Consider the following 18409-nt stretch of genomic DNA (forward strand, 5'->3'; position numbering starts at 1 on the left):
CACAAAGTCTATTCTCCAGAGATCAAAAATTTTATCATTATTCAACTCAGCGCTCAGGAGTCTAGAATCGGGTCACGTATGCATCTAGCCAAAATTAATCATTTCTGTTCATTTTAATGCAAAGTGTGATGAAGATGGAAAAATATGTTGCTAATATTGTCTTAGTGCGTATTTTTTTCAACAAGTTGGCACTAATTTTATTGTGGCTATTAGGTGCAGTGGCAGGTTCAAATTGTCAATTTTATAACATGGCTGGTCATTTGCTGATGAAATCGTGTTTTTTCATCAATTATATTAATTGGACTTGAATATGCAAAACGTATCTGAACATATGTTATGACATTTATCACCGTTATTCTCGCAAGATGGCTTCATTGTCTTACTATTTGTTATTATTTAAAGTCGTCACCATGGATGAGCCATTGCTACGCAATTATCATGTTATTAAAGTCCCTGAAAGAGTGGCACTCGATGGCTCCGTTAACACTCTTTATGGCTGAAAGCTGATCTCCGCTCAGCATTGCTAAGGCTGCTTTAGCTATTAAACTTCTATAAATGTAAATAGTTATGTCTGTAGGCATTAATTTATTAATGTATTTCATAATAAAGCCTGATTCTTATAATTCCTTGCTAAAGTTTAGCATAGAAACTAAAATGCAATAAAAACTCCGTAATATGAAAATACTACTAGTGCTTTAATTTTTAGAGATTTCGTTTGGTCATGTTTCATCTTTTGCCAGTTGCTCTGCATATTTTCTAATAGAATCAATTTTGGTTGAACTTCTCCTGAAATAGTTTGGAGTTGAAATTCCTAAAGCAGATTACTTTTACTATATCATTATACCAGTCAGAAGTATTTGCTGCGGGTTACCTCTTTGCTATCTGTTTACAATAAGATTTTTGCAAAATCTACTGACTAAATAAAAAAACTTTACTTTAAAATTTAATATAAGCGACAAAGAAAATTTGTGCAAACTTCATAAAAGGCTGCGTATGCCGCTATGAATGTGTATCAAAAAATTGTAATCAATGTATTTGTAATGCATCCTTTGGTAGAATGTTTTTCAAATACTTGAACCTGCTCAATGTTAGAACACCTGGACTGTTGTTCAGTTCTCATTCCCTTAACATTGGCTCCGCCTTGAGTTAAACTAATAATTGCACTAGCTAGCGCCTACTGGGTGTCTTCGACTGTCACAGCTGCTGTTAGCTGGGTAATTACAACTCTCCTGTCATTTGCTTGTTTTATATAATTATCATTGTGATAGTACAAACTAATGTCTCGCACCCATTTATCGCCCCTTTTGACCATAGTAGAATATTGTAGCTCCTTGTTACTCTGGTAGTTTTCCAATTTCTTCCGAGTTTAGATTATGTAAGAGTCACTTAGTGTCCATTAATAGTGTTTACTAATTGCTCATTAACAACTAATGACTTGTCTATTGTCTGCTTGTGTAGCTTATGCTGCCTTCTCGATTGCCAGATCATCCTCTTACCGTAATTCATGTACACATGTTTCTCTGTTATGGTGGAGGCTTTCTGCGAGAGATAATTTGCCTATCATCTGTGGCTATAGTTGATTCTCTTATCAACCAATGAAATGCTGTCAAAAGTTTCATTTGTAAATACAATAGTTGTGTAAAGTTGTGTAAATACAATGTGTAAAGTTTGAAATTAAATCTGCAAGAAATAGAGACAGAAAGATGTAGTTATTGCAGTTAGTACATGAGCAGATATAATGGACGCTCCTATAACGTATACCTTCTATAGCGAAAATTCTAGATAACGTAAAGAATTTATGGGATGTTTTTGCTTCATACTACGTAAAAAAGGTATATATATATACCTTTTTAGCACTATACCATATAAGGTAAAGTGTCAAGTCGGGCAAGTTCTCAAATTCGATATGAATGGTAACCTATCTCGTCGCATTTGCGAGAGAAAAAAACGACGTGCATATAGCATTATATCTATTTTATATACAATAATATTAATACAACTTCTATGACATTCTAGTTCGTTGTGATAAATCATCAGATGTATCAACCAAGTACAGAGAATAGGTAGCTGCGCAATTGTTCATAAATACTTAAAGACGATCGATTGGCGCAGTTGTTACAGCATCGGTCTACCAATCTGAATGTCACGAGTTGCAGTATTGACGAAAGTTCCCTTTTATTCTAACCTTGACCTCTGGGTACATTGTTTAGAAAAAATAAGCAAATCGTAAATGAACGTCGAAAGTGTGGGCTCTTCAAATCAACTTATTGTAAATTTATCGCAATCATGATCTATAAAACCAGTGAGATTGATCAGAAAAAAGAGGAAAGTTGTCTATGCAAAAAATTAATAGTTCAATTACGGTACAGCCCCCAAATTAAAAAAGTTAATGTTTTCTCTTTGTATGGCCGAAGGGGTAGAGGTGGAACGAGCCAGGTTTTTCAAGTTCGAGACGAGACTCGAGACACTGTCTTGTAAAAATTCGAGACACGAGACAGTAAAATAATGTGCATTTGGTGATGATTTCACTACACAAGGGCTAGCGTACTTAATATCTAAAATTGATAAACCTATTTTTAAATTGAATTTTCACCTGGTGTAAACGATTTAAATAGAACATTTTAATTGCGATATGCATGTATTTTTTGTAAACAAAAGTGACACAAACAGCTCTAAAATAGCGAAGTTATATACAGTCAAACATGGATAACTCGCCCTCGGATGGCTCGAACACATGGTTAACTCGAACGGTTTCTTCAGTCCGTTCCCACGTAATGATAAATTGCTTTAGATAAATCGACCTCAACTCTGTTAACTCAAACAGTTTTTTGCCCAACACCTACCGAGATGGTTGTTATCGCTTTAAAAAATCACTTTATCCCAACCCATAGAGGTCAACCTCAACTTTTCGTAATTCATAGGCGTCGTTATTACTACCATCGGCAAAATATTTTTGTCAACGACTTTTCTAAAGGTTTGGTGAAATTTGATTTGACCAAACATCCGCTTAGCGATGGCCCTTCGGAAGCAAGGAAAAGTGAGGTAACTTTCGCATAAACTTCAACAAAAATCGGCAAAATTGATCTTGGTTAAAACGCTCAAAAGAAAATGGTGTATTTTCTTCTGAGCATTTCAACAACGATCGAGTTTTGCCAATTTCAATATAAAAATGTCCTGGCAATAACATCACCTCAAACAACAAACCAATCTCAAGTGATAGAAAAGTCTCTATACATTTTGATAAAAAAAGTTTTAAACTTTACATTAAAAGCAATTAATTTGAAACAAGCCATTTATGCTTTTGAATTATATTATAGTTTGTATATGTACATGTATCTACTAATAAATAAATAAATACATGGACTTGTGACAATGCTCTGATAACTTGAACGCTATGATAACTCGAACACTTTCGCTCGGTCCCGTGAAGTTCGAGTTATCCATGTTTGACTGTATTTCTAAGAATTTTGAGCTTGATTGATACTAATTATTATAAACATATTGCTTTGTACATGTATATTCGTTTTAAGTTTTGTTTGTGTATCAACTGCAGTATGTGAATTATATATAAAAATGGTACCCATGAAATTATATGAACTACTGCATATATTCTTATATTGAACTAACGATAAAATCATTATTACCCGAACACGGACTATGGTCGACACGGCCTTTAGTTCGTTTCTCTGTGTATGGGCAGGTTTTACCCGCAATTGGTAGTATACGAAAGAGGCCCGACTTTTATGAAGGGCAAATGGTGTTTGAACACGATACGATAAAATACAGAAAATTTACCCGCAACAGTCTTATTTATTAAATCGGATTATCCGGAGGGTAATTGGATACGATCGGTATCTGTTTTAAGAACACAGAACCGGACTACAATATATTAACAGGGCCGTTGTCCGGACTACATGATTAGAATCGGCGGCCAACATATGGAGTTGTTTGTACCGCGAAAGCCATGTTTTAACAGCCGTGCGCAGGTGCTTTAGTTCTATTTCCTGTCACGAGTTAGGCAATGGTTAGGTCGAGACGAGACCGATACGAGACAGGTCGATACTTGAGATGTCTCGTGTCTCGTTCCACCTCTACGAAGGGGTGAGTTTGGAAAGATCTTGGAACGGATTAGGTAATTAACATGGACAATCAAACTTGGATAACTCACCCTCGGATAGCTCGAACACATCGTTAACTTGAACGGATTTGTTTGGTCCGTTCCCACGCAATGATAAATTGCTTTAAATAACTTGACCTCAACTTGGTTAACTGAACAGTTTTTGCCCAAACGGCTACTGCGACGATTGTTATCGCTTTAGAATATCACTTTATTCCAAGCCATAAAGATAAACCTCAACTTTTAGTAGTTCTTAGACGTTGTTATTACCATCATCGGCAAAATATTTTGTTAACGACTTTTCCAAAGGTTTGCAAAAAATCAAATTTTACCAAACACCCGCTTAGCAATGGCCTTCCAAAAGCAAAGAAAAGTGAGCTAACTTTCGAATAAACTTAAAGAAAAATCTGCAAACTTGATCTTGGTTAAAAGGCTCAAAAGAAAAATATGTTTTTTTTATGAGCATTTCAGCAGCAATCAAGTTTGCCAATTTTAATCAGACAAGGTCCTGGCAATCACATCACCTAAAACAACCAACCAATCTCAAGTGCTAGAAAAGTCTCTATATTTTCTGATGAAATTTTTTTTAACTTTACAGTAGAAGACTTTTAATTTACAACAAGCCATCCATGCATTTGATTTATATACAGTTTGTACATGTACATTTATCTACTAATAAATACATGGACTTGTGACAGTGCTCTGATAACTTGAACGCTCTGATGACTCGAACACTTTCATTCGGTCCCATGAAGTTTGAGTTATCCGAGTTTGCCTGTATTTTGCTGTTCGTATGATGTAAAATCCTTATAACGTAAACGTTCCCGGAACAAATGATTTATGTTGTAGGAGCACCTACTGTATTGTTAAATGTCAAGAATAAACATAATATGTAAAAAGTTTGTTCGCCGAAATATCTGTGTCATCTTCTACTCGCTGCATAACCTGAAATGAGTATCACATAGCTTTTTGGGACGGTCCCATGTCCAGGTGCCATGCTGCGTTTAGTAAATGTTTACATTGGAATCTGTACTTACGCATACCACTCCTATCACTGCTAACAGAAGTAAAGATCATCATAGGTTAAAGATCAACACACTATGTCATGACACTCACATGCAGTGATAGCAAATTGATATCGAACAAAAATAATGCTGCGTAATGAAGACTTGTGGACCTTTCCTCATAGGCCTAAGCATCAATATGCGTGAGTCACACGGCTCCCATTAGTTTTCCCAATATGCTTGGATAAACATCTCAAAGTGGTTGCAACTGTGTAATTGACAGTATCATTAGACACCCTTGACTGGGGCAACGTTAGTAGGATACTTTCTGAGGATACTATTGAAACTCTCTATCTAGTGTGGTTTAAGTGAGATTCATGTATCTATGTGATTTGATATTTCTTTTGCTGCCTCAGCTCCATGTTAAAAATTACATTAACTCTTTTCGGCTATTGTGTATATAATTCATGGTGAGTTATTGAGTTATTCAAGCAATACAGCATCAACATTTTGTAGGTCCTCTGTCTTTGCCATGTATACATTTCGTATTCCTTCTGAAACTTGTATTTACTTCCTAAGAGAAAATCCATTGTTACACTTTCTACCAGTCTTCATAGTACTATTTGGAGACTATTACCAATTATTATTACCATTTTACTATTATACCGGATTTATATTGTTAATAATGCATCTATTTATCAACTATGCATGTCTGTTGTGTTTGGTTTGCCATTGTTAGTCGTGTGTGGACACATTCTAGTATCCGCAGCTCTGATACTTGCGTGAAACATGAACGTGTAGGTACAAAGTTTCTCAATGCATAATAGACAGATGTGGCTTACTAGTATTCCACCTTATTTCATGAATAGACTCAAGCACCGCCTCCTTTTCTTGAGGAAAATATAAAGCTGTTGTGGTCAAGGTCTGCACCATTACTCTACAAGGTCTGTTAGCGTGGTCACTCTTACTAACTGGTCTACTAGTCGTGGCCTCAAGTTAAATCTGGCTAATTAATCAACTGTCGTCACAAACAGTGATGAGAGCGATATCCGAGCTCGACGTCACTGTATTTCAGTCTAAGATTTGGCTGTATGCAGGTCTAGAGGTCAGTTAAAAGTATTCTTGAAGAGTATGCAGCTATCTACAGCAATGTCATTATCATTTTAAATCATATTAGCGTGTTATCAAACCGTTAAAGTAAGGAATCCTGCTGATTCTTTTCTTTTTACCCGCTACTCACTTGGAAGATCGGTCTTCCGAATCGATTCATCGTTGCAAGCAGCGAGGTGTCTCAGTATTGCTGATTTTGTATCGTGTTTTACGGCTGTCGGTGGTTAATTGCGCATCTTAGAAGCACCACAACGGATTACTTGAACTATGTTTATGCTTTGCATTAACTGTCTAGTTTCTGTTTACATTTGCGTGTTTTTATAGAAATGCTACGCTATTGTGGAATACTAATGACTCCATATGTGGTATACGAGTTGTTATTCTTACCGAAACCTTGTCTTATCAACAGCCTGAAGAAGTGTGCACTCACTTGGACTCTCTCAGGACGAGTCGCTCCGCATTACTAGAGACCCTTCGGCAAATAAAGTCTAAAATTATGGAGGTGGAGACTCAGCAGTCCGAGTCAGTGCGAGAGGTGAGTGAGCCACCGTTACCACAGCATGTTTGCTCTTTTTTGTACCTGCACAAAGCATACTTTTACATACTAGAAAAGCTTAGTGCGTACTGTGGACATATTTTCTGCACTGCAATATCTTATATTATCTCACATCCCGAGTGTTGATTGTTATTAGAAAGAGCGAAGTTGCGTGCCTATTATTTCCAGGTGTTAATAACCTTGGCGTCTATCCGAGATCAGTACTCTTACCGAGGGTCTCTCAATGCTTCTCCTAAATTACTAGATTCATTCTATTTGCATACGAGCGCCGCAAAGGTCTTTGTTCATATCTGTTAGTTCATAACCATAATCCTTTATGTTAGACTATTTGATCAGAAGTAATGTTCATTTAATAGTTTTGAAAACAATATTGCTGATAAGCGAAGTGTGTTTGTACGCGGTCTTGTTAGTGCTCTCTTACAAGTCGAAGCTTTTTTGTAACAGTTTGAGTCATAACTCTCGTGCATGCCGGTACTTGAAGTAAAACTTCGCACAATTATCTGTCATTAGCAGACGAAGAGAGAAAGGCTTGTAATGTGTGTCTAAGATGTATGTAGTCCATTAATCATTAACAATGTAGGCACGTGTAGCTCTCCTACTCTCGGCTCTCCTAATCTCTTCTCGGGCTGTTTGCAGTTAGAGATGGAGCAGGCGCTCTTGCAAGGAGAGCAACAAAGTGAACTGAACAAACTGCAAGCCCAGTGGGAAGAAGGTGACATGCTAAAGTCTAAGCGCCTCATGCTTGCCAACAACTTCACGAAAATGCAACAAGAGGTATGTTTGTGTCAAGGTGTCACCTGTGACATATTGTCTAGCTTTCTGTCAGGCTATTGTTGACAAGCGAATTAGTTTAATTGGTTGATGTTAGCAACTGTCCGCTTTTAAATATTTTGGTAATATAATGCGTGTCATTATCTTGTATTTTCATAAATTATTATGCCTTTGCACAGGCTGAGGTATAGAACTGGTCTAATAGATCATTTTGCAGTAAAACACTAATTATCTCCGCACGGTTCATTACATATAAAGCCATACAAGTAGATAGCGCAGCACAATTACTTGAATATGTAGTAGTATATTGTGCTCACGCTTTTACAAAATCCATCACACTCTACCATTTTGCTTTGCTCACTGATAGGATAACAGTATTGCATTGTGCATAGCATCAGAGTAGGGAGTTGGCTGGACTGACATCTCTGTTGATCGTAGCACTGATATGCATTGAATTCATTGTAGAGACTATCTGATATACACGTTATCAGCGTGCATTCCCTTTGGTCATTTTGAAATTTATCCTCCTTGTTTTAAGCTTAATAACAACTCATTTACAGACGACTTTGAAGATAGAGGAGGCCAGAGACAGGCTTCAGAGAATGGAGTCGCGTAGAGTTGAGATCGAGGAGCAACTTAGAGTCGCTGCTGATGAAGAGAAGGATGACCTCCTCATTGAATATGAGAATGAACTCGATGCCCTAGAGAGTCAAAAGAAACTGTTTGAGGACCTTGAGTTTCAACAGCTCGAGGTATGCTAGTCTTTCTCATTGTACAATAAGATCCTGTTTGCCGATGGCAATAGCAGAGTTAGCCGAAGGGTCACACTGTTTCCAACTTAGTGAATGCCACTAGTCCAAGCTATGGTCGTGTGATAACCTTTGGATTATCAGTCAAACTCAAGTCCAGCCTTTTATTATTGATTAGAAATGTGGCAAGAGGTATTTTAACACTTTCAAAGTTCAAACTCTTCACTAGTATTTGTTTATCATTCAGTTACTTTATTTATCTTAATCTCAATCACGTAAAACTTGTAAATTTAAGTTCACCTTGGCACTGCTCTAGGCTAATATATGGCAATAGCTTCCAGCTAAGTGTATCGCCTTGGAATGTATCGATGACAAATGGGTCTGGTGTCGAGAAACCTCTCATTTGACTGTCAAAACAGGTTGTCTGTTTGGAAGTTTGGTTTAAAATTAATCTATTAGTTTAACACAGGATCAGTATGACTAGACTGCTGAGTTTATTTAAATGTTATATCATGGTCTCCTTCAGTTCTATGCAGTTCAAAAGACTGAAATAGAAATATAGCTATGAAAATATGGCAATTAGTCGTATGTTACATGCCTTCTCTACATGTCAACTTGGAGCTGTGGCATATGTATCTATCCTTTATTGGCCCTAATAAACAAGCATTTCCTTTTTATACAAACAAGTAGATTGCTTTGTTTTGGTCACGCAATACTAACATTGGGTACCTGGGTGAGTAATTGAGGAAAGGTGGACTGTAGGAGCAGGTGCTTCATCATTTCCTCTTGTAGTTGACAGTGGCTACCCCTAGCTTCTCCCAGTGTTTTTAGCATGGATCTTTGCTGAGAATAAGTTTTGGTCAATCTGATCCATTTAATGTGTATTCAGTGAATGTTTGCAAACTTGAGTCATTCCTCTGGACTCTAGAACACAAGTGATAGTCATTACTAATTTTATTACGACTCTTACTGGTGCAAAACTAGTTGTGGTCTTTAGTTTTTTGGTTTCAAATCACTCATCATCACTACCGCATTCAGATTTGCTCATAGACCATCGGAATGTTTTCCCAGTGTGTTTTAGAATTTAGATTCTGTAGAAAGTTTTCTTTCTCCAGACTTTCCTACCTTCAATTTGATTCACTGTGGAAAAATCTTCTCTTTTAAGCACTCATCTTCACCCACTAGGGAGCAATTATAACTTTCAATACAATATGTTCATTGATCTAGCAGCTTGGGCAATGTAAGCTATGAACTACGGCTGCTGCCTAAATTATAACAGGTCCGTTACGATTGTATTTCTTTGCTGCTCAGAAGGTCATCATCTTTCATTTAGTCAAGCGATTTGTAGAAACATAGTATGTTAAACCCAGCCACCTTTTAGGGTTTGCTAAACCGGTGATAGTCTGAATCATTTTGAAGGCTTCTGCTGAATCTTGATAACTGGTTGGGTAAAGTGAGAATAATGCACAACTGTGTAAAGATTTCGTGAGAAATTTGAAGCTCTTGCATTTGATGCATTTACTAGCGTTTGGTCTCACCTTGAACCGCAAGGTAGTCAGTATTTTAATATGGTTTAATTAGTGTTTTGAAATAAGTTCAATGATAAAGTGCTCATCGTTACTGTCGATAGTGTGAGAAGGCAGCGTTATCAGGGTTATTTGAAAGAAAAAGCAAACCAATACTTTTATGACATTCCTCTATCAGACTTCGTTCTTCATGTAATTATTTTCAATGTAAACATTCAATAGTTTGGTTTTTGGGCTCCATTTGTTTAGAATAAACATTTTTCAACTTGAGGTATTTTCAGTTTGGCTAGTACACAGCTCTGCCCCTTCTTTCACCTCACTGGGTTTATCTCCTCTGGAACTAAAAATATGGTTACAATAGTCATTTTAGAGATGCTACTTTTTCAGTCAAATCTCTTGAGAAGATCTCTATGCATGTTGACTTGTGAATCACTTATTTATGCCAGCAGCTGGCAATTTGTTTACCTTATGAGTTGGCCAATAGAATTACTTACAGAGCTGGCAAATGGTAATGATGAAGTAATACTTTGTACATCCATTTTCTTTTAATTATTAATTATCAGCAATCATGTGGATTAAATTATGTTTGAAATGAAATTGACCTGTTTTACTATAGATGTGGAGTTGTGTAATCGTCTAAAGTTAAGCACAGATCTGTTATTGGTCGTTTCTTTGCAACACCTTCCTTCAAGAGAGTACAGAGCCCAAACCCCTCTAAGTCAGTTTTGAGCTCTTGTAGGAACTATTAGGAACTAGTGTAGGTGCAGTCAGCACAGATCACGATTTAGTTTGTACATAAGACTTTTTTCATTAGTAATTTAAAACTGCAATTTGCGTATCATGCATTTATATGGTTGTCTGGTTTTGCCTTGATCTGGTAGTAATAAAAATTAGGTTCTAAGATCTTGCATGGTTTGTGTCCTCATGTTTTACATGCCAATGGCAGGTTTCTAATCCATTTCACTTTACAGGATATGAAAAGGTTTCATACAACTTATAGCAATTGTTTTGAAAATAGTATCGCTATAGCTCCTTCAATAATCTACCACCTAATATTTGTTTTGTTCACAGAGAAAGATATTTTAAACGCTATATGTCAAACCATTTATATGATTTCATTGACTAACTGTTGCCCTTTTTTATGATTTTATATGATTGGAAAACATTTCCGTTTGAAATGAAACTAATAAGCAAATAAAGTATAATAAAATTATAATCATGAGGATAGTAATATCTAGCAAAAACGGTGCTTCAAATACTTTACTTCTCATAAAATGCCTACGTATTGTTTTAGAGTGCCTGCCATGCTGGGCTGTAGGCTATCAAAACACTTGTTGACACTTGACATCAGTTGCGGGTTGTTGGTGGTTGTCATAAGGGTGAGCCATGAAATTGTGGGAGTTTCATGGTGAGGTCTTAGAACAAAGCATTTTAGCAAATTGTAAACTGTCCCATACTTCTCTACCATGTCAATCAAGAAACCGAAGGTCTTGAGCCAAGGTGCTCAGAACATTGTTTAAATTTGTATTTTAGTTACGTCAGCCATAAGGAATTTTAATAATATAAATTGGCATAGGCATTGACTAGATGCAATAAATTGTCAAATGAATAAAGAAAGAGTCACAAGGTTCAAGGCCAGCATTTCATTTTTGCTGCTCACCGAACGGATGATGGCTGCGCAATTTCATTTTCGCCTTAATGAAAGCATGGCTGCCCATTCATCTTCGTATATCTTTCAATATTTGTCGGTCGATACATCGTGAGTACATCCAGCCGAGCTGGGAAGGAAAAGGTAAAATATGTATCATAGTCTGTGAAACAGCATTTGTTATGAAATCCTAGCCTCATACTTGGGCTGCAGTATTTCAGTTTGAGTTGTAACATAATGCTCTGTCACGACTGCTGCAGATGGAGGCCAAATACGAAGAGGAAAATGAGGCAATTCAGAGAGAGTTGAATAGCAAACAAACAGACCTCGTCTCTAAAATAAAACTAGCGGAAGACAATCTTTCAAGCATGACAAGGCAACAGACAGACATGATGGAGCAAACAAGAGCAGAGGTAATGCTTAACAATGTATCTATTGTCATCACTAAGTTCCATATTTGTTATTGCCTTTAAACAATGCTACCTCATTTTAAGTTAACAAAATATATTTGTATCAGAGTATGGATTCATTGGTGTATTTCACCTCACGCTCACTGAAAGCGCTGTGAAAAAGGTATCCCAGATTAACTAGCATTTTATCTAATCTCATATTATTTGTATGTAGTATCTTCGACGAAACCATTCGCTATAATAGTATTATTTGAAAAACAGTAGTCTTTCCTTTCGTCACATTTCTTGCTCAAGGCATTTGCGTATCTCATCCATAATGTGTGCATGACCGGGAGCAAATCTATGTTCATGACTTAAGGAGTGGTTACACGCATTGACAAAATGCATAGCTTTGTACCTACCTAGCACACGGGTCATGCATCGACAACCTGTCTAAAGGAGCGCATTGGTATACGTCAGTAGGGAGAAACAGACATATGTGATTGGCATTAAGAGGTGACTACCAACTAGCATAATCTCAGTTCCATTTTGTTTACAGAGCACTCTGATTTTATTGAGGGGTTCGCTTTCAAGCGATGTTGACAAGGCTTTCACAAACAAATATTTATATGTGGACTAAGATATTTTCACTTGTAACCGATATGGGAAGGCCCCTGGTACAAGCTGGAACTGTTCATGAAACCTTTTAGTTATTTCTTTAGGTAATTAAATTTATTGAAACCTCAAGTTTTTTTCCTAATCTATTTCATTAACCCAAATGATTTTTGTACTCTGACTGAGATTGATCATTAATACGTAGCATTTCCTTGCTTCTTGAGTAAAGAGGTAGAAGTGCAAATATCTGGATAAGTGTTGTTGCTATCATAACACAAATTGTAGTTGATCTATAATGGTTAATTAATATGCTAATGATACTGCAATATCGGTAATGACGATTCAGCAAAGACATGGCTTTCACATGATTGAGACCAATTCTCATTGGTCAATCTATTTCTTAATATGACATGTCATGTAGTGGCATCGGTATGTAACAGCATCAAATAAATGTGCTAGATGCGTTTGCTCTGCATCATGTCGGTGTATGTAGCCATTGCGTTACGGGGTAGCACTTGATTCTCCATGCATTCTAGGAGAGAGAAGATGATTGGAAATTGTTAGCAGATTTCTTAGTAATAGCTTCCAGTCAAGATATCTTATGACTGGTTGGTAGGCTTAAGCAGCCTCAGAATGTTATTTATTTGAAGAGAGATACAATTACCTAAATTCAAAAATCATCTGTAGGGCATATTCTGTTCTTCAACTTCGTGTACTGCAGGATTATCAGTGTTTCATTTTACTAAGCCATGATTGGTTTACTGGGCTTGTGATCTAGTCTCTTTGATGTTTGCTATATTGTTTAATTTAGGGCTATACAAAAAAGAACATATGATATGGTTTGCACATTTTAGTAAACAGATATGCTCAAACTGGTATTAGTATTTGCAGTTACTGGTGATCTCCGACGTCAGCGGATAGGCTGCCTCTTATTCCTTTCATCTCTAGTACACCCGCATTCCTTTAACACTTCCCGATATACAGCTTAAGATTAAATCAGCTAGGATTTGCTCAAGTCAAATCTGTTGCACAGCCTTAACTGCTCTAGTGTCCAGTTTCAAAGTTTATGCTTATCAATAAAATTATTCCTAGTTTTATCAGCTACTAATTTGCCCATGTACACGTCTAGTAGTCTAGGCCGGCGTCAGGCTTACGTAGTCTCCAGCCTCCAGCGGCCGAGTAGCACCGAGTACTCTGTTGCCATGTATGTTAGGAAAAGCAGCATCACAAAACATATTGCATTTGCTTTCAAGCTTTCCAGAAACAACCTTTTGCCAAAACTCTGTATACGTGCTAAATTTGCTGTAACACTTGTGGTCTTGTATATTCACCTTGCGCTAGCTAACTTCGCATCTGCGTCTGCTAAATTGATCTAAATTGATTTGATTGTTAGTCTTACATTATTAACACAAAGATCCGATGAAGGGCGGGTTATATACAAATATTTTGCATTTTGAGGCTTTCTGTGAACAATTTTATGGCGCTCGATTTCGGTGTTTCTGCAGCCAGTGGCCATAATATTATACTTTCTGTCGATGCTTTATTGATTTTTTTACTAAGAGACAGTGGTTGTTAGGCTTGATATCATTAATTGCAGCTTAAAACATTTAATGCTATAATTAGAATGAGAAAAATAAATGAGAATAAATTAATTCCCTTTTTACATGAATCAATTCATGCTTATAGCCAAGACACATGAGAATGGGAACCAGTGCTTACCGTTTCCTAAGCTATGGCAGTGCCTTCAGCCCGCTACAGGAAGTGCACTTTATGATGCAGTTTTTGTTACATTAGCTTTAAAAAAAAACTAATTACAAGTGAAAGCTTTGTCCAATCGTGTCGTTTTAGTCATCTCAGAAACTGATTTCTCTGGGGAAACTAAATATAACTTGCTGGATGTTCTCGAGTGCACATTTATCTTCAGTACTGTTCTCAATTGCAGTTGGATGATATGGAAAGGCAGAGGAAGATTTTAGTGAGTGAGTTTCAAAAGGAGAAGCAAAAGATGCTAACTTTGGACCATAAGATGAGGGATATGCAAAGGAATTGTGGGAGTGTACTAACCGATAGTCAATATACAGAACCTGATGAAGGGGTATGAACATATTACGATACAAGTTTACACAGAAATTCTAAATGTCTTTAGAACAAGTCTGTTTACATTGTTAGGTCAATCGCCCCTATGATATTTCTATTTGTTTGAATTAGTCTGTTGAGCTCTTAGCAGAGTAGACAGGAGAATACTGCATTCTTTTATTGCTTGTTGTGACACACTGTCCTAATGTCTTATTTAGCTTCTCACTTCTCCGGCGGCAACACTTAGTCGAACCCTGTTGGCGAGGATGAAGCCAGGTGAGTTCTCAAAGATGTTTATAAAGTAGAGCTTCATCGGAATCAATTTTGAGTCGATAAACTTAATATTAGAATACAATTTATATAGTTGCCGAGCTGTTATTACATGTTGTTAGCTGACATAAACTTATGTAAATAACTTATTCAAATATTTCACTAAAGTGAAGCAATTCTTTTCCAATAATACTCTTTTCTTTCGCTTTGTTGTACTTTTTATGTAAGTTATTATTATGTATATGTGTTCATTGGTAGTCCGGCCCCGAGGTCTTTGTACAACGTTACCATTTGACCTCCAAGGTGACTCTTAATCTGACAGGCGTGTCCCTTCATACTAGTCACTAACTTAGCATGCATGAGTTAACATAATATTTCTAGGTATGGTTGTGAGTTTTTGGCACTACGGAGTTGAGCATTTTGAATGTAGGAGGTAATGATTAATCAGTTTGGGTCCACTGCATGTAGTTTGCATTCACGGCTTGCGTATTAATAATATTAGTGGCCCCATTCGGGTCAGCTATGCTATAAAAGCATTGTTTTAAATTACAGTCATGAATGAACATCAATGGCAACCTTACTCTACTGTTTTCTTTGCCACTTTGACAAGGAGTGCCTTCAACTTCTCAAAACATGTTCACTCCTTTGACACGCTAAATGTTATATGGTTTCTGATACTCCGCGATTGGAGATAATCATAATTGAATATAAAGACAACTGTTTAACAGTTCTCAACATTGTTTTACTTATAATTATTGAGCACTGACACTTGTATATATTTTGTGTATAAGTTGTTAATAAATTCAGGTGATATCGTAATGGAGGAAGAGCGCAGGCGTTTGGAGAGTCTAAAACATGCTGCGACGGAAGCCTCAATACTCCAATGGCATGAACAGCGAAACCTCGAAAATAATCTTCGCAGGTTTGGAACCCTCGACTCTGAAGAGGAGAATATGAGTACCCGAAGTAGTGAAACTCCTTCAGATGGTGATAAAAACAGGTTAGAATAATTATGGAGACTGCGCTATGCCAAGCTTTGACATTTTATAGGGAGCTTGTCTCACATTTGATAGAGGCTTCCTGTAGATATGTTATGCTCAATGACATATGTTAGGTTCGCTTGCCATCGCTTATCAAGCCATGGAGTTTAAGGTCTTGGTATGGGCTGTATTAAGGACCTTCTGTCAAGTTATGAGATATGTTATACAGATACTATCAGCAAATGTCAAATCAGTAAGATCTCATGCTATTTTGCCTGATAAGGTGAAACCGCACGTGAACACTGCTTGATTTAGGATCCTGGTAAAGCTTCTGTGATGTTTTATCGTCGGCATTATTTAATCACAAATAGTTAGGTTTTTGTAAAAATGGCCATTTATTTCATCTTTGTCACAGTCTTTAAGTGCCTGATTTACTATATTGTCTTTAAACTATTTCAAAACTTTAAAAGGGTAATAGATTTAAGATACTAAATCTTTGCCCAATTGCTAATCGATCAATTTGTTTTTATATTCACGTTTTTTATGGTTTTCATCTAAACATGCAATTCAAGTTTGACTCTTGTCACAGCGTAAGTTGCTGGCTGTGTAAGGAAGCAATTCCAATCGACTCTTCGACTGCGGTGCTAATAACAATCTCTCATTGTTGTTAGAGTCTTCTGGCCTCTTATTACCCCATTCAACTGCATAGTTACAGCCCATGATATGGTTACAGTTCAAATATTATTTTGGAAAAGAATTTCCGAGTGTTGCTTTAGTTTAATTACCTTTTATAACACCTTAAAAGACTATTCGAAATTCAGAGAATAAAGACGTTGTTTATTTTTCCTTTCAGCTACAACAGCAGTATGGATGAGCAGGAAAGATATGCCGAGCTTCACTCGCTGTTGGCACAGGCAAGGCATCACGTACAAAATGCTGAGAACTCTGACCTTCTTGTTGAACGTAAACTGAGAATGAAACTTGAGCAGCAGCTAGCGGAAGAAAAGTCTAAGAGAGATGAATTGGTGGAAGAACAAGTGCAGTTGAGGGAGAAGGCAAATCCTAATATTTCAAATATGGTAAATGGTTCAAAAATTGTGATCAACACTAACTGTGAGTCAATAGGTAGAAATATAGTTATAGTGACATAGTTATAGTGTGTGACACTGACAATCATTAGCTATCTTCATTCTTGTTAACATTTCTAATATCACAGCAGTCTCACCGTGACATTGTCGATTCAGTGTAGTCTGACGCTCTCTAGCCCACATGTATGGTCTACACCGCTTTGTCTATGCCATCAATAGTCCTATTTCACAGAACTCACATTGGTTCACGTGAATTAGGCTAACCGTTGGTGTATAATATGCGCTATCTATAGATAAAGTTACTTTTTAAATATATAGTTTTAAAAAACTAACTGAATTAATTTTTTTATTAAAGATTGACTTGCAACAAAATTCACATTACAGTTATTTGATATCAAAAGATTCACCATGTCTTACTCTGTTGTGTTGTAGGTGCAAAATATGTGGGAATGTGATTACAAGCTCTTAAAAGCTCAAAAACGAACAGTTAATCGCAGCCACACGAAACCGCCGTAGTTTGGATTCTCTTTCCAAAACGGCTCAAATGTGACGTAATTGTGAAAAATGATTTCTGTTTACACTTTCATGCAGCCTTATTCGTCGAAATATTTTCACAAATATACTTCACGCATTCAATAAAACCATGTCTATTGCTCTTACGTGTCTATTTTATCGTCATTGTAATTGCTGTCACTTTTAGCAGTGATATCTTACAACTTGCCGTAAAAATTCATTTAATTTTTTAGCCTTACCTCGAAGGAGTAGATATCATTGTCTGATAATCATGAAGAGCTTGTTGGTCACCTGTGATAATTGAAAAGTGCTGCAAAAATTATTTGCGAAGTATTGGGTCACATGATCAGATTATGACTTGCGAATTAGACCAGGACGAAACAAAACTGTAAAGTAGCGAGCATCTATATTTGATACGGGGTCTTCGGTAAAACCCGAAGTGTTTGTCATAAGCTAGTGCTACGATATGTTTTATATTGAGCTTTTTATTGGCCTTTGAATTCACGTGAGAACATCCGTGACAAGACAATAAATAAATTTCATGGCTACGTCATCGAAATAAAGAGATTCCAGTCTACGGCGGCTTTTCGTTTTTGAGCTTTTAAGAGCTTGTAATCACTTTCCACACATTTGGCACCTACAGTACAACAGAGTAAGACATGGTGAATCTTTTGATACCAAATAACTGTAATGTGAATTTTATTGCAAGTCAACCTTTAAGTTATTTGAAAGAGCCAAGTTAAAAACTTCATTCATAACATGGTTGCAATGTTATTAGAAATTATGTGACAGCCTTTATTGTTAAACCTTACACCCAACGACAGGTGGTTTCAGCTGCAGCGCATTCCATTTCAGGTTTTGGTCTGGTAACTCGAGCTTTGCATAATTGCAGCATTTTCTGGACTGTTTTCCAAATAATGATTGTTTGAACCAATTTTATGACAGTCTAGGAAGAGAGGGGTCAAGTTTGCTAGAAGTGTGCTAGGAGCAAGCTGTT

At 36.7% G+C, this 18409-nt stretch overlaps 1 protein-coding gene across 1 annotated transcript in view; it reads left to right on the forward strand.

Annotated features, from left to right (window-relative positions):
• Window positions 1-18409, forward strand: part of LOC137394272 (pleckstrin homology-like domain family B member 1) — a 46206-nt gene that overhangs the window by 26565 nt on the left and 1232 nt on the right. The window contains exons 9-16 of the mRNA XM_068081017.1: window positions 6641-6766; window positions 7424-7561; window positions 8119-8310; window positions 11742-11894; window positions 14428-14580; window positions 14780-14837; window positions 15639-15831; window positions 16665-16890. Of these exons, the coding sequence (XP_067937118.1) occupies window positions 6641-6766; window positions 7424-7561; window positions 8119-8310; window positions 11742-11894; window positions 14428-14580; window positions 14780-14837; window positions 15639-15831; window positions 16665-16890 (1239 nt within the window). The remainder of the gene's footprint in view (window positions 1-6640; window positions 6767-7423; window positions 7562-8118; window positions 8311-11741; window positions 11895-14427; window positions 14581-14779; window positions 14838-15638; window positions 15832-16664; window positions 16891-18409) is intronic.

Source organism: Watersipora subatra, chromosome 1, assembly GCF_963576615.1.
Source record: "Watersipora subatra chromosome 1, tzWatSuba1.1, whole genome shotgun sequence".
Taxonomy (NCBI): domain Eukaryota; kingdom Metazoa; phylum Bryozoa; class Gymnolaemata; order Cheilostomatida; family Watersiporidae; genus Watersipora; species Watersipora subatra.